Source organism: Gopherus evgoodei, chromosome 2 (assembly GCF_007399415.2).
Source record: "Gopherus evgoodei ecotype Sinaloan lineage chromosome 2, rGopEvg1_v1.p, whole genome shotgun sequence".
Taxonomy (NCBI): Eukaryota; Metazoa; Chordata; order Testudines; family Testudinidae; genus Gopherus; species Gopherus evgoodei.
This window is the reverse complement of record NC_044323.1, coordinates 102,149,317-102,167,089: the sequence shown is the minus strand read 5'-3', so window position 1 is coordinate 102,167,089 and position 17,773 is coordinate 102,149,317. Positions and strand designations below refer to the sequence as shown.

The 17,773-nt window shown below is 41.3% G+C and overlaps 1 protein-coding gene across 2 annotated transcripts in view; it reads right to left on the bottom strand.

The window, feature by feature from the left end:
• The window catches only part of ADCY1 (adenylate cyclase 1), a 380,070-nt gene that overhangs the window by 154,735 nt on the left and 207,562 nt on the right, over positions 1-17,773 (bottom strand). For both annotated transcript variants that reach the window (XM_030551445.1, XM_030551444.1), the window contains exon 2: positions 10,296-10,445. In XM_030551445.1, coding sequence (XP_030407305.1) covers positions 10,296-10,445 — 150 coding nt within the window. The remainder of the gene's footprint in view (positions 1-10,295; positions 10,446-17,773) is intronic.

Genomic DNA, 17,773 nt, shown 5'->3' with positions numbered 1-17,773 from the left:
AAGAAAAACCCGATTGCGCTGCTGACGAAGAGGAAGAGAGGGAATGAAGGACCCGCCGCCAAAGATCCGGACGTGCCTCCCCTTTCTATTGGCTGCCCTAGGCAACTGCTTCCTTTGCTGGTGCCTGGAGCTGGCCCTGGCTGCTTCTCAATGGGAAGCCCAGCAGGAGGCAGCAGCTCCCCTTGGTGGTAGCACTCAGCATGTGTCCATGCAGTGTGGAGAGGGAAACTCCTGGGGGAATTCTGCGCCACTATATATGCACAGAATTCATGTGTCAATGCAGAATTTTTCTTCTCAGCAGAAAATACATTCTGCTGAGAAGTGCTGCAGTTACACCTTTCACCCTACAGGGGCCACTGTGGCATCAAAACAGAGAGCAGCTGCTCCTAGGCAGGAGCAGCCCCAGCTGTGCATAGGGAAGAAAAGAGGCTGTTCCTCACAGCGCCCTGCCTGTGGGGCCAGGTCAGGAGGCCTGGGATATAAGGGCACATGGGGCTGCTGTGGAGTCACAAATTGTGATTCAGAAGGCCTAATGTTGGGGAGACAGACTGGGACTGAATGGAATGGGGCTGCAGGGACAAATGGGGATGGAGAGGGACATGGCTGAGTGAGGGTGCAGGGCCACATGGAGGGTGAATGGGGATGCAGTGACACATGGGGATAGGGGCAGATGTGTCTGACTGAGAGAGGCTATGGGTCAGCTCAGTCTGCATAGGGAAGGCTCCCTAACAATCCCCCTTCACCACCTCCCTCCCAAAAAAACCCTGTTCCATACTTCTCCCATCCACACCCAACAACCCTCCAAGTTTACATCCAGGCTCCTTCCCAGCAATTACTTCCTTCTTCCTCAGCTCCCCCATTACCCCTGATTCCCCCAAGCCCTTGCATTGCTTCTGGGGTGTGTGGGAAATAGGTTTCTGTATTGTCATTTAAATGAATTATTATATAAAGTTCTATATTAACATGCCTAGTAATGAACCTATTTGTCAAAATATATTTCCTGAATCTTTTTTGTTCCTGAATCATACTTGATGACAGGTATTTTGAAATCAATTACTAAAATAATTGAAACTGGCATGATTATATTGCGTCATTTTAAAAATAAACCATGCAATATTTTGCAGAATTTTAAGATATTTTGCACAGAATTTTTAATTTTTTTGACAAAGAATTCCACCAGGAGTAGAGGGAGGAAGCAGCAGGGTGGCTGGCTGAAGCCTGAGCTCCTCCCCACTGTTACATGGGGCTCCTTCTCCTTCCCTGCTGCTGAAATCCCAGCACTTCCCACTTCCTGCTTTGCAGACCACCCACTGAACTGAGATTGGGAACTGGAGCTGTGACATGGTGCTCAGCGCCAGGCCCCATCCAGCCCAAGAGCTCTGGGGGTGAGTGAGAGGTCCTGGGGGTTGGGGTGGAGCCTGCCGCTGCTGCTGGGGGAGCATTGAAACAGCAGCAGCCTCTTATGTGCCTATCAAGGAGAAGGTGATTTGGGGGTGTCATATTCCCCACTCCAACAAAAAATGACTGATAATTCTCCAACTTCTTGTTAACTGAGATGATCCAAACCCAAGCACCATCCCACTCCAGCACCACCCACTGTGATGGCACATGGGGGACTGGCATCCCAACTGTGTTGCCCCTTTTGCTGGTCTTGTTTTGAACACTGGCTAAATTGATCAAGGATAGTTCAGGCAGGGAGGGATGCCTGCAAGCTCTGCAAGGGGCTGGGCCACCACAAGACAGCGAGCAGGAGGAGGTAGTTCCTAGTGTATGTTGACTACATACATATCAAGTTTCAGGGGGGCGATGGCAGAGGCAACACATGGAGCGCTCACATGCCCCCACAGAACCTTTCAATTGTGCTGCTTCTCCCCCTGCCCCCCCCAATAGCCACAGTTATGTTACTTCTGTACCACCATTGCAATCCTTTGTATGTTTCATTGAGGGTTTTCTAAAAGAGAACACACTTGAAAGTTTCCAGGAACGATACTATATTTATCACTGAATCCCCGGTAGCTGCTGGAGTTTCAACAGTTTTTATAATGCTACAAAATGGAAAATTTTAATTTAACTTTTTTTATTCATCTCGTCAACCTACAATGAGCCAGCAAATGTTCCATTAAGATAATTAAGAGCTCATTTCATTTTAGTTGCCTTAAATATTTCAACACATCTATGAAAAAGATAAACTTGAATGAGGAATAGTTCAAAACCTCTCTCCTACATTGTATCAATTATTAATAACTAGAGCCTGCCCTGTGCAACTGGGAAGAAGTTAATAGAGACATTAGCTTAACTGAGACTTGTGACTGGGAACCAGAGTTCATGTACTGTATTTTATAGGCTTTAAAATATGTTTACTTGGCATAGCTCTGAGACCTTGTGCCAGATAATGGAAATGGCTGAAAGCTGATTTTGTTGTTTAAATGTCAGTGTGCTATTGGGGTGGAATTAAACTGTAAGTGCAAGTGTTAAAGTGCCTGATATGACAGCAGGTATGAGTAATGTCCTTTTATGAATTTCTTAAGTTTTCTGTATTTTTAAAATGATATAATGATGTTATAATTATTCTGTATTTTATAAATATTCTTATAATGCAAGTAAAATTACAATACAAGTAAAGCGTGTAGCTAATACAGTTTACAGTTCTATACAAGATGCCTTGGGTGTGGTTTTTGTTTTGTTTTGCACTTCTAGATACCAATGCTATATGAAAACCTCACCTTCTGCTATTAGACACATTCAGCTAATTGAGACATTTCTCTGCCTACTAACAGGGCCCTAGTGACCACAAATGAATGCGGGTACTAATTCAGCCACATACACCTTTCACTGCAGGTTGCAGAGAGGAGCAAAATGGAGTAGGATAGCCAAACCTGCAGAGGGAGGGAGCATCAACCTAAGGCCCCAATCCTGCAAACACTTACACAAATGCTTAACTTTAGTATCGTGAGGAGCCTTAGGATTTACTTGGATTTACCTGGTACTTAAAGTTAAGCATGTGCCTAAGTGTTTGCAGGAGCAGGGCCTAAGGGATATATTACACAGGAGTAGAGCTGAAGGGATCTTTGTAATTACTGCTGTGTTGACCAGCAATCACTCCACTTCAACACCTTCTACTTTGGAAAGGGGAAGGGAGGCAAGAAGTATTGCAATGTGGTGGACACAGCCAACGGTCTGAAAATAAGATAAGCATTTAAATGGTCAACTGGAGTGGAGAATGAGGATGTTCAAAGCTTTGGTGCTTGTTATTGCTTGGTGAGGGACTTTCTTCTCTGAAAGCCTGGGTTAGCAGGGCCTCTCAGGACATCAGTTTACAATACAAGGGCTCTTGTCAAAATGGACAATGGTAAAACCCAACTTAAAATAAAAGAAACAGATTTTTCAGAAAACTGCAATTACAACAAAAGCTTTCAGTGAGAGTCTGCAATTGTGAACATAATTTTCTCTTCTCCCTGATGCTAAGGAAGCGTGTTCTGTTTTATGGAGGCGGGGATTTTAAGGCCAGAAGGGACTATTAGGGTTATCTGTTCTGACATCCTGCACAAAAAGGACCATAGAACCTCACCCAGTGATGCCTGTATCAAGTCCATAATTACTGGTTGATCTAGATTCAGGGTATAGCTTTTAGACATAGACAGTGTTTTACTTTTTTTGGAGGGAGGACTGTACTGTGTATGTCGCAGTGATATATTTAGGCTTCGATTCTGCATGGCCATGTATAAAATGTTGCAATTATAAATTCAAGTCACAAAGCACTAAGAAGGACAGGAAGTGTCGGAGAAACCAATTATGCATTAACTAGAGCACAGCTGGCAAGTTACACTTGCCTAACTGCAAGAGTAAGGCATAAGGGAAACAAAAAGCTGAGCACTTACTGGCATGATACAGAACATAGCCCAATCCTGCAAACACTTTTATATACGTACAGTTATATGCACATGAATCATCCCCTTCCACTCAATAGGAACACTTACACATGTAAAGTTACATAGGGGTGTGTTCGCAGAATCTGGGTAAATGGGTACTTAAATCCACCTTTCCTCAGACACACTCATACTCCATCTGTACCAAACCTCATTTTTTAATCCTATTGATTGGTTCACGCTCCTATTCCTTGCTGCCCTGGATAACATTATTAAGGGCCTGTCAACAGGACAAGTCATTGCACAGCACATCAGATGTGACTCTACCATGCACCAGCTTGCCACACAGTAGTATCATCCCATGTTGACACTGCCATAGCGCATTGTAGCAGTGGCCATACAGGATGCTGTTACTGCATAGTAAATTGGTGTTCTATAGATTCACATCCTGGTTTGCTGTGCAGTACTCTGCAGCATAGACACGTCCTAAGAGTCAAATCTGGACCTCTCCACAGCAAAGTAGAGACTTAACCCGAGACCACTAGTTAGGACTAGAAATCTTTTTTAATACAATAGTCTACATGAATTAAACACAAAGATGTAGTGGACACACGGAGGGGTTAAGAGGGATTATGTTGAGTGGTGGGAGACTGTCACTAAACTAGACAAAAATCCTGAGCCCAATTTGCCTTCATTGATGTCAGTGACAAAACCCTCTATGATATTAGGACTAGTTCCTGTGATTTGGCAAAAAGTCAGACTTTTTCACCTTTTTTGGTGAAAACAAAGAGGCACTTTCACAGGTTGTTAATGCTGCAGAAAGTACATCATTTGGCTGATGGAAGTGATGCACTTTCACCCTGGATCAAACTCAGGAATATGTTGCCAAAAAGAAAAAAAAATCATTGGCAAGTGAATACCCAATAAACAAGCACTGCTAATATCACACAACTCTAACATGGGGGAGTGGGGTTAGTTGTATCTTTACAATCTGCCCATGGTAAGGAACACCAGGTAGCTGCCCCAACCCAAAGGCAGACCAGGAAGGGAATTATTGCGACTTGGTGAGTAATTCCTTCCCTGGTTCCCCCTTTGTTCCAGTAGCAAATTACTCTCCTCTCTGCACTGGCCAAGATCCCACTCACTCCCCACCAACCTGCAATGGAGGGGAAGTAGCAGCTCCAGAAAGCTGCTTTTCCCACTGTGCTGTGACTTCCAATGCAAGTAGCTGATACAGTGTAAGGGAAGGGAGCTCCTTGCCCATGAGGCAGGTGACAATCCCCACCTAAATTAATCTTTTCATGCTTTCTTGATTGTAGAGCAGAAAATATAGGTAAAACAGAGAGAGAAAAATGCAGGTATTTCGGTTGCAATTACACATTCCAGACCCAAACCCTACTCCTTTGGGAGTTTGGCCATTCATTTCAGTAGCAGCAGGATGGAGCTCACAATATTTACATTAAGTGGCTTGCTCTAGAAAGGATGGTATTGCTGCTGAGATTTATGAACAACAGGAGCACATGCTTTTTCCAAGAGGATGATCACAGTTATTCTCTTATGCGCACAGTCTCTCTTGGCCCAGAGCCTTGGATTCAGTGGTTGCTTTTGAACTTTAGCTTCCCATCTGGCAGCATAATGAATGCATGCTGCCATGCCAATGAGATAATTTATCTGTCTTAACTGCACGCAGCGGAAAAGTTGTAAATGCTAAATTAATTTTTTTTAAATCATCCTACTTCAAATGCCTTCTTGCATGCTCCTAATACAGGGGATGCTGACTTTCTGAACATGCTGTATACAAAAAAAGAGAGATCTTAGCTTTCCCCATTATAAACAGATTTACCACAATTACCATGTGTATCTGCTACTACAGATGTAGCAGCAGAAGGAAATCTCACAGAGAAGGAAATCCACAGAGGAGGAAATGTCCCTTTTAGATACAGCTTTAGCTCTGTCTTCACAAAGTCACCATTTTAAGTCTAAAAGATTGTGTGTGTTCAAAAGTCAACAGGGGTCCGTTTTTGCTGTTTCGTTAATTACATGCATAGAAACATCAGGGAAAGGGTTTTAACATTTTCGTTTGAAATTCTTAATGTAAAAGGGCTACAGTATTTGGGACAGGGCATTTACATTAGAACAAATTCAGATTAAAAGTATCAGTAATTTTTTTATATATATTTAATATTTGTAATTCTCCAAGTGAAGGTACCAGGATGATTATACATGCCAAGTAGTTCACTAATGTCATTTTATCCCCATCTCTCCCCTTTTCAATAGCCCTAAAGTTCTAAGTGGGACTAAATCGCATAATAGCTAGGCCTTAGAGTGTTATCAACTGGAAACTTGGGCTACATTAGGCCATAATAGACTGATAAGAGTATGGTAGCTTGTAATCAGGTCTTGGTAGGGTTTTGGAGGGAAGGAGTTGGGGTCCCCCCCCTCACTGTTTTAAAAGTGTTGTTATTTAGTTTGTGTGGAAGTCACCAACAGTTGTTTGAAGGTACTGTAAATTGGTAAATGAGTGCTTTTCACCACTGCGTATTATACTGCATAAAGTAATTTCCGCCAATGTATTGAAGTGAAGAATGTAAGCTACTAACTATACTGGTGTACTTACGTATTCTATTAGAAAAATGCTTATCACGTGTATGTTACTTTAAAAACTGTGCAAAGTGCCTCTCTTTTGTCTGTTGTTTTTGAGGAAGTGTTTGCTTCTTTGCTTTTTTTACAGATAGTTATCAAAGACATATCAAATAACTAGAGATGAGCAAAATAAGTGGTGCTTTGGTTTGAGAACACAGAAGTAGATTTTCAAAAGGCACAAACAAGACTTAGGTATTTAAGTCCCACTGAATTTCATTGTGACTTGGGTGCCTAAATGCCAAGCAGTTGGGAAATCTGCTCCCTTGTCAACTGGGTTTAATCTTCGTAAAATCATAACCAAAACAAAGAGTGATTTGAATGAAGGTCACATTTTATCCAAACTCCCAAAATTCAAAGGCAAGGAAGTCAGAGGTATTTATGTATGTGTTATATAAATACACATGCACATGTGCATGCACATGATACATCTATCTATGCAAAGAGTATGGGGAACAAACAGAGATCACTGGAAGTATTAGTACATAAGCTAAATTATGACTTAAGTAGCATCATCGAGACTTGGTGGCCTGAATGTCATGACTGGAATATTGGTATGGAGTGGTCCAGGTTTTTCAGGAAGGACAGGAGGAAAAAAGGGAAGAGATGCTATATTATCCAGCAAGAATATATACACTTGTTCTGAGGTCCAGAAAGAGATAAGAGAAACACCAGCTGAAAGTCTCTGGGTAAAGATAAAAGAGGGGGAAATAAGGGTGGCATCATGATGGGGTCTACTATAAACCACCAAATCAAGAAGAGGCATTTCTAGAACAATTTGTAAGCACCTAGAAGATAACTGGGTTATAAAGAATAGCTAGCATGGATTTGTCAAGAGCAAATCATGTCAAACCAACCTAATTTCCTTCGTTGACAGGGTTACTGGCCGAGAGGAAAGGGGGAAGCAGTAGACTTGATATACCTTGATTTTAGTAAGGCTCTTGACGCAGTCCCACATGATATTCTCATAAGCAAACTAGGAAAATGTGGTCTAGATGGAATTACTATAAGGTGGGTGGCACAAGTGGTTGAAAGACTGTACTCAAAATGCTGTTATCAGTGGTTCACTATCAAAATGAGAGGCCGTATCTAGTGGGGTATCACAGAGGCCATACTCCGCTAGCCATATATGTACCATGCAGTGTGTCCAGTACTATTCAATAGTTTCATTAATAACTTGGATAATGGAGTCAAGAGTATGTTTATAAAATCTGTGGATGAGCCCAAGCTCGGAGGGGTTGCTAGTACTTTGGAGAATAGGATTATAATTGAAAATGACTTTGCAAAAAAGCAGAATTGATCTGAAATCAATTAGATGAAATTCAATAAAAACATGCATCCGATGAAGTGGGTATTCACCCACGAAAGCTCATGCTTCAATACATCTGTTAGTCTATAAGGTGCCACAGGACTTTTTGCTGCTTTTACAGATCCAGACTAACACGGCTACCCCTCTGATACTTAATAAAATCAAGTGCAAAGTACTTCACTTAGGAAAGAACAATCAAATGCACAGCTACAAAATGGAGAATAACTGGCTAGATGGTAGTACTGCTGGGGTTATAATGGGCCACAAGTTGAATACGAGTCAACAAAGTGATGAATTTGCAAAAAGGCTAATATCATTCTGGGATATATTAACAGCAGTGTTGTATGTAAGAAATGAGAGGTAATTCTCCCGCTCTACTCAGCAGTGGTAACACCTCAGCTGGAGTGCTGTATCCAATTCTCGGCATCAGGCTTTAGGAAAGATGTGGACAAATTGGAGAGAGTTCAGAGGAGAGAAACAACAACAACAAAAAGATTTAGAAAACCTGTCCTATGAGTAGGGCCCTACCAATTTCATGGCCATGAAAAATGCATCACAGATTGAAACAAACCCTTTCGTGAAATCCAATCTCCCCCGCTGTTACGAGTGCCCCAGCCATGGGGCTCCTAGCTCTGGCTGGGCTGTGGAGGGACAGGATTTGTCCAATCCCTGCACAACTGCTCTCGGTGGGAGCACAGACCCAGCTTTGGGTGCCTTCCTCTGCTGCAGTATGCTCTGAGACTGAACTGCAGCCCCAGAGGTTCCTGCAGCTGGAGGAGGCTTCTGGAGGTAGGTCCGATCTCCCCCTGCTGCTAGGAATGCCCCAGCCAGGAGACTCCTAGCTCTGGCTGGGCTGGAGAGGTACATGACTTGTCCACCCCTGCACAGCTGCTCTAGGCGGGAGCTCAGACTCACCTCTACCTCTGGGAAACTCCTTCGGCTGCAGGAACCTCCACGGTTGCAGCCTTCAGAGTCCAGCTTTGAAGGCAGCACAGAAGTGAGGGTGGCAATCCCGTGATTCCCATAAAACAGGTTTGCAACCCCTCTTCCTCCCCACACACACACAATCCCCCTTTTGGGTCTGGACTCCCACTGTTACAAAACCATTAAATTTTGGATTTAAACACCTGAAAACATGGAATTTACCAATTTTCAAATCCTATGGCCACAAAATTAACCACAATGGACCGTGAATTTGGTAGGATCCTACCTATCAAGAAAACACTAAAAAAAAAATGGGTATGTTTAGTCCTTAGAAACGAAGATTGGCATAGGGCCTCATAACAAATCTTTAAATATACTAAGGACCTTTATAAAGATGGTAATCAGTTGTTCTCCATATCCACTGAAGAAAGGACAAGAAGTAACTGGCTTAATCTTCAGCAAGGGAGATTTATGCTTGATATTAGGAAACACTTGCTAACTATAAGCGTAATTAAACTCTGGAATAGGCTTTCAAGGGAGGCTGTGGAATCCCCATCACTGGAGATTTTTCAGAACAGGTTGGGGAAATCCTGTCAGGAATGGTCTAGGTGTACTTGATACTGCCTGAGCACAGGGGGCTGGACTAGATGACCTCTCGAGGTCCCTTACAGCCCTACATTTCTAAGATCTATGGTCCCTGTTTTGGATTGTGTTACAAAGAGAGAGAGACAATGATAGGGTTGGGGGAAGACCTGATTTTGCAAAATCTCCCCAGAGTGAGTTTTGTTTCACAAAACCAAACCTAAGACCAAGGAGTGGTTTGGATCCAAGTCCCATTTACCCAACTACCCAAAGTTGTTTAAAGAAAAGGCCCTATATATTCATCATAGACTATGAACAGTATACCACAACGAAAACCTGATCCAAACTCCACTGAAGTCAGTAGAAAGACTCACTGGGATTCAGCGGGATTTGGATCAGGCCTCGAGTGAGTGATAATGAGTTTTGCTGCAGTGATTTTCCTTATCATACCTTATTTCTGTGTCAGTGTGGAAGGCTGATTGCTGTAGTTTTATGTGAAATATACTAAAAACAGTACTATTTTTAAATGAGTGGAGGGATGGATTGTGGTCCAAACTGTATGGCTGCAACACTGGAGTCTGTTCTCCCTGTAAAGTGTGTTTTTTCCATAACTCTCATTAATATTTATTGGAAGGGCAGACATACACCTAGGCGAAGAGAGATTTGTACAGGATGTCTAAAATCCACCTTACATTCCACATACAATAAAAATATGATTTCTATATGGGCTAAAATGTTACCTTTCTTCCCAGCCTAGAAATTTTTCACTTTGGTGCTTGAGCTAATGCTGTGTGGATGCTCCTGCATGTTGTGTTTTTGTGACAGATCAAGAGTAAAATGCAAAGCAGAGAAACTCCCCGGGCAGTAAGGTAATTAAAGACCTTTCCACATGAATTAGTCTCTCAACTTACAGTGCATGTATCTATAATGGTGCCCAAGAAAGAAGAGCTAAGCAAGAGCACTTTTAAACTGACCTGTTTTTCATTTTCATCCTCCAGCTTTAGCCTGTCTTCTATGCAGTTCCTGGCCTGAAGGAATGCCTTCCTCTGAGCCCTTTCCGTCAAAATCCTCACAAAGACCCCATACAAATTTACACTGACAAACAGGATAGCATTGGCCATGAGCTGTAAGGGAAGAAGAAGAAGAAGAAGAAGGAAAAAAGAAAAACATATTTTAATATACAGAATTTTTTCATATTACTACTCATGAATGAAAAAGTGACTATTTAAAATCCAGCCCTATAGACTACATTGGTGAAACACTTTCCTATATTACAATAGTGTAGAAGCAACAATACCAGCTGTCATGCAGCTAGGCAGGCATATATCACAGTCTACAACTTTGAATTTGCTAAAGGTAACTTTTCTTAAGGCAACCAGTGGCTTCTTATTATTTTTGTTCATCATTAGGTCTTCCGTTAAGTCATTGGCAAATCTGTCTATGTACCAATATGACCCTTACCACCATCACCTCACAAATCAACAACAGATTTTAGCCTCACATCACCACTGTGAGGTAGGGAAGTATAGTGCCCTTTTTACAGATGGGGAACTGAGGCACCGAGAGATTAACTTTGTTGCTCACAATCACACAGGAAATCTATGATTGGGCCAAGACTTGAACCCAGTTATCCTACATCCCTCTTCAGTAACTCATCCACTAGGCTGTCTGGCCTGCATCTGTGCTGTTAGCAATCATATTGTGTGATTTTGAACGTCTCCTCTAGAGATTATTGACAATGATCCTGCAGTGTGCTGAGTGCTTTCAAATCTCATTGACCTTAGCAGGAGTTGAGGACACTCAGTATGTTGAAAGAGGCACTCAGCAGGATCAGTGCCTACCAAAATACTGAAGATAGGAGGAAATGGACTAGCATACAAATTTCACATTGAAAACTGCACTTCTACCTAGGAAAGAAGGGAAACAAAAAGGTGTGTTAATCCAAAACAAGGCCCTACTGTGTGAAGTACAACCTTAGATTCATCCCATTAGTTCTTGAGCTGAATTAAGAAGTGAGGCCCTGCTCCAGCAAAGCACTTAAGCATATCTGTAACTTTAAGGATATGAGTAATTCCATTCTACCCTAGTGAGAAACTTAAAGATGAACTGCAAAACAGTCTGTGCTCCTACAGCTCCGTTTTTGTGTCTACAGGAGATCTCACTTTGCTACTGATTTCCTCCCCGGCTTTAAAATATTAAGTGCTAGCTTCTTTTTTCTTTGGAGCGATCGTCAAAATGACATCACCCCAAGATCAGAACTGAAGTACAGGTCTTACAGCCCCCTCTTGAGGGAGGAAGGAATGAAGTTGAGTCTTAGGTTGTCTTTACACAGGCACAAGATTCTCTATGGTCCTGGGCAAGAAAATATGTGGCCTCTCTCCCTCCATGTTCACATCTATAAAATGGTGAAAAACATATTTACTTATATAGCCACTGCTCAGAGGTGGTCGTGGGAATGAGTTACTGGTTGTACAGCACTTTGAAGATGTAAAACACAATGCGAATGTTATTATTTAAAGATATTGAAGGCATAGAGAGATGTCTCCGGTTCTTGTCTACATTTATCTTGTATTGTAATAGAAAGCTGTTCATGGTGTTATCAAATTTCAGCACAAATAAAAGCCACTGAAAATGTACAAGAGAAACTTCAATGGAGCCTGATTTTTAGAGGCATGAATGGTGCCGCTATCACCGAATGTCTACATTTTATCATACACTGTGCATGATCTAATGGTTGTGACTATTGCAATACCAGTGCGTTGTAAAGCTGATTTGTGCTGGCACAATGGCTGAAAAAAATTGCATGGATATCTAGCAGTCAAGTCTGGAGGCAGCTATCAAACACCGCAGACTGAACAATCAGAACAACTATGGACAATGCAAATTGCATGACTTTGCTCAGAAGTGGTTCTAGCAACATGACTGTGTTATCAAATGGTGTCAAAACCTAATATTCTTCTTTGGATATTGATATTACAGTGAGATAGGAGCTGGATAATTGTTTTTAGATGGAATAAAAAAAGTTAATTCAATTTCTTCTATTGTATGCAGTAAAAGAGCATATATTTTAACAATCTGCCAGCTGTTCTGGGGCTGTCATTACGATTTCACTTAAACTCTGGTGATCTTCTGGACCCTGAGCAACCAGTAGGTGGGTCGTTGCAATCATGCAGCCACTTTCAAACGCAGCAGGGTAAGTCATTTTCTGACAAAGTTTGAACAGATCAAGATAAAACAGAGGCTTAGCTGTCAGCACTGGCCTGCAGGGAATCAGGAAAAGAGATAAAGCAAGTAAAAGTCACAGAATTAAGAATGTGAGAAAAGAAAGTAGGGTAGATTGTCTCCTGATAGAAGAGTCTCTCCCTCCCCTCCCAAGGCCCTCTAACTTTTTTTTTTCCTTACTGCAAATGCCATATATTTCTTTCACTGTTGGTTTCTTGGATGTATGCCATTTTGTCGTCCCAATATACATATGCTATCTGACATATGACCTAGGAAAGGTTAGTAAGGTTTTCAGAATTAAAGCCAATAACGAAATGGCTTTTGCCAACTAGATGGACTCAAGCAAGAAACCAAGATTAGGCCATGAGTCTTAAAAATGCTTAGTGACTTTAGGTGTCTGAATTTCTGGGTGCCCAACTTGAGACACGTTAAAGGGGCCTAATTTTCAGAAAGTGCTGAGGGAACTTTGAAAATTCAATGCTTTTAAAAGGTGTCTTGGGTTAGGTGCCCAGAAATTGAAGCATCAAAAAGAAAACCACTAGTGATGTCCAAAAGTCTTAGTTTAAATCCTTGCTCATAAGATTGTAAGCCCTCTGGGGAAGGGACAGTCTTTTTGTTCTATGTTTGTACAGTGCCTAGCACAACAGTGTCCTGGTCCATGACTAGGGCTCCTACCTGCTACAGTAATTCAAATACATTCATAATAATAATACTCAGAGTATATGCCACTTATTACACTAGGGCAGTGTTTCCCAAACTTGGGATGCCGATTGTGTAGGGAAAGCCCCCGGTGGACCGGGCCGGTTTGTTTACCTGCTGCGTCCACAGGTCCAGCCGATCACGGCTCCCACTGGCCGTGGTTCGCTGCTCCAGGCCAATGGGAGGTGCTGGAAGCAGCGGCCAGTAAGTCTCTCGGCCTGCCCCACTTCTAGCAGCTCCCATTGGCCTGGAGCAGCGAACCATGGCCAGTGGGAACCGCGATCAGCCGGACCTGCGGACGCGGCAGGCAAACAAACCAGCCTGGCCCACCAGGGGCTTTCCCTACACAAACAGCGCCCCAAGTTTGGGAAACATTGCACTAGAGGGTAGTAACAAAAAGGTGGTATTTTCTAGGTAATTACTATCTTCTATTTGCTTAAAAAGAAACAATTATTTTTTGTTTATTAATGTGACAAGAAATTGCAAAGAAGCTTTTGGGGTCCTCATTTGGAACCGGAAGCACACAATCAGGCAAGCAGCAGAGACCCCCTCCAGAAAAAACAACCCAGAAAACAAATACAATACAGTACTGTGTTAAATGTAAACTACTAAAAAAGGAAAAGCAGTGTTTTTCTTCTGCATAGTACAGTTTCAAAGCTGTATTTCGTTAATGTTCAGTTGTAAATTTTTGAAAGAACAACCATAACGTTTTGTTCAGTTACAAACAGCTGGGAGTGGAGGTTGTTCATAACTCTGAAATGTTCATAACTCTGAGAGCTGGTCTACACTAGGGGAGGGGATCGATCTAAGATACGCAACTTCAGCTACGTGAATAACGTAGCTGAAGTTGAAGTATCTTAGATCAAGTTACCTATCATCCTCACAGCGCAGGATTGATGTCCGCGGCTCCCCCTGTCGACTCCGCTACCGCCGCTCGCTCTGGTGGAGTTCCGGAATCAAAGAGGATCACGTTCGGGGATCGACATATCGCTTCTAGATGAGACGCGATATATCGATCCCCAAGAAATCGATTGCTACCCGCCGATACGGCCGGTAGTGAAGACGTACCCTGAGGTTCTACTGTAAATAACTGATGACGTTCATAACCAGGTTACGCAGTGGCTGGAATAACAAGGTCCTCAGTAAATTCTTTCCTGAAAACCATTTTCTGGTTTTAATTGAAATTTTTTTTGAGGTTTTGACTACCAGCCTTTCCCATTGGACTATAACCTGGTGCACAACATAAACCTGGGAAATCACAAATGCTAAAATGGTTTCTTGATTACTCAGAGGGCCTCCTATGTAATGGCTCTAATAGGGAAGGATCCTAAAGTACACAGCTGGAATAGACTAAAAGTAAATGAAGGATGTAAATCACTGCGGAACAGTTTTTAACAAGAGACCCTAATCAAATGAAATTTTGCTCTCTGAATGAGAAAGTCAAGGTTGTGATCTCGTATAGGATTGAAGACTGATTTTAATGGGAGTTGCAGATGCTTGGCATTCTCTGGATGAGGCCTTAATTGCAAATATCAGTTACTTGAGTCACTCCCACAGTGGCACAGCTGTTCGTGAGCTGTTACATTGTCCTGTGGGAGGTGGGGAATGCAGCAGAGCGGAATAGAGGGGTTGCTGTCAGCAGTTCTAGTAGAAGGCCAAGATCTGCAGAAAATGCTGGTCCAGTTCTTGTGGATCCTTAGGCATCTGTGGCCAACTGAAAGAGCAAAAACTAGTTATCAGAGAAACTGAGTGGTATTCCCAGTTCTTTTAATTGACTTGTTGAGTAACATAGGGGCAAATAACTTATCCTTTCTGTGCCTCAATTATCTTCTCTGTAATACTGGAACAATAACATCTACTCACTTCCATAAAATACTTTGAGATGTATGGATGAAAAATATTATCATTTTTACTATAGACAATACATTTTCCATTATAATTCATGCATCCATGAAAGAGCAACAGGCTACATGAAACATTAGTAATAAGAGTCTTACTTAAATGAGTTTTAGGCCTGGTCTACACTTCAATTTAGGTTGACATAGCTACGTTGCTATGGGATGCGAATAATCCACAACCCTGAGAGATGTAGGCATGCCAATTTACTGTGTATGCAGCTAGGTAGACAGAAGAATGCTTTCATCAACTTCACTACTGTCACAGTGGAGATGATGTTCTTACACCGATGGATAAATTCCTTCGATCTGTGAAGGCTGCATCTCCACTGTGGGGTTATGCTGTAGCGACGCTGGTATACTCCCCATAATAAAGACCTGGCCTTAACATTAACACTATATCACAATATCATTAAATCTTTGCTGAAAAGTGACAAGACTGGGTTTTTGTGTGTGAGAATTAGAGAGGATGTAAGTGATCAAAAAGCGAATGAACAAGGTTTTATCAGAGCTTTAAATGAGAGCATCAAATATTTTTCTTTTTCCTTCCATGGGATATGTTAACATTAGAGCACCTCCTTTATTTACAGCACACGACAGACAGCATAGAAGAGAATTTCAAGATGCTGTCAATTCTAATATTTCCCAATGCACAATTGCCTCTTGATCTTGATGTGGCTTTGTTAGGTCTAGTAATTCACCTAATCAACTCATTTCACAGCCTCTTGAGAACACTTAATTACTACATCTGCCACCTCCTTGTGCTGAAGTGTCATCACACACAGGAGCAGATCGCTGACAATGTTCCTTTAGTTCATAACTGCTTCCCAAACAGCACTCACTGGTACCTGTACAGTAAAGTCCAGCTAAACAGATGATCAATAGCAGGGGTAGGCAACTTATGGCACGAGTACCAAAGGCAGCACGTGAGCTGAATTTCAGTGGCACTCACACTACCCGGCCCCTGGAAACCGGTCCGGAGGGCTCTGTATTTTAATTTAATTTTAAATGAAGCTCCTTAAACATTTTAAAAACCTTATTTACTTTACATACAACAATAGTTTAGTTATGTATTATAGACTTATAGAAAGAGATCTTCTAAAAACGTTAAAATATATTACTGGCACGCAAAACCGTAAATTAGAGTGAATAAATGAAGACTCGGCACACCACTTCTGAAAGGTTGCTGACCCCTGACCTATAGATTTAACATTTATTCCCAGCTGGTATAAAGCCTTCCTTTATTTTTGATATTTTATTTTTCAATTGGATTATGCCAGTTATTAAGCAGATCTAGTGCTTCTGTGCTGACCACTCTTTCTTCTTCCTTTTCAGATTCAAAAGGAAAGTAAATGGTAGTAATGTTGCCTAATAGGGGACTAGCCATCGTGGTTATTTCAACAACTCTGTAGGTGACCATAGGCAAGACACAGCCTTTATGTGCCATATTTTTAGGAAGTGCACATGCACAATGCATGATCTGCACATATAAATCAAGGATTTGCACATACGCTCACTTCTGTGTGCATGTGTATTTGACCAGGGTTCACAAAGCTCATGAGCATGGTTTTAAAAATGTAAGTTTCAGCATTGTATATAATCCTGGAGAAAGCTGTACAATAAGAACAAAGGATTATCATCAAGCACCATCAGGTCCAACATCTTATTACCACTAAAACAAAAAGAAGATTTTTGTGGCGAGAAAGAGAGCTTTGAGGATTGCACTTAATATGTTTACTTTCATTTAAAGCATATAGTACAAAGAGATTAAATATATTTCTGTTTTCATCAGGGCTTTCATTGAAATAAAATCCAACACTGTTTTTTTTGTTTTGTTTTTTAGCAACTGAAAACCATCTTTTTTCAAATGTAAACTAAAAATTGAACATATTTTGGTTTTCAGTTTTTCAAGAAAACCTCCTCACAATGTCAATGAAAATAAATAAAAAAATTAATTTCCCAACCAGATTTAATATATAAGCATCTAAATATTTGGTCTCATTTTTTAAAGTGAGGACCACCTATTATCTGCTAGGTGCTCAACAAGCTTCTTATTTAGGTGCTTAAATATGGCTTTATGAGATTAACTTGAGGTTTATAATTTTGAATGTTGTGGCCATTTTAACTATTTACAACTCTAAATACAATTTAGTACAGAACAGTTACAACCCCTTTTTTGTATTATGTGAACAAGTTATAGAAATGTTTTCTTTAAACATACACACGTTCATGGAAAGCAAATTTCAGGCTGTAGCCTGGGTTCACCTAATCATGAAGAAAAAGTTGTTTCATGGCAAAATGAAATTCATTTCACAAGGAACCAGCAGTCAGTTATAAAGTTTCAGTCATCTGATCAAAGTGTAGAGAGAAAAAAAATACCCCGTGTCCTAGAGGACTAACCTACTTTCTAATATTAAAACCTAAACTGCCATTCAAATATAGAACTGTGCAGATGAAATACAGGAAGGAATAATCACAACAAACATTTTGCAAGCAACTCACAGGCTGAAGCTTGTTCAGTCATAAGATTCAAAAAATTGCAAATAGTCCAGTGCAGACACTGTTTGTTATGAATAGTTGGCTCAGCTCTACTCAGAATGCTATAAGCTGTTGCCAAGTACAGTAGTGGCCTGCAA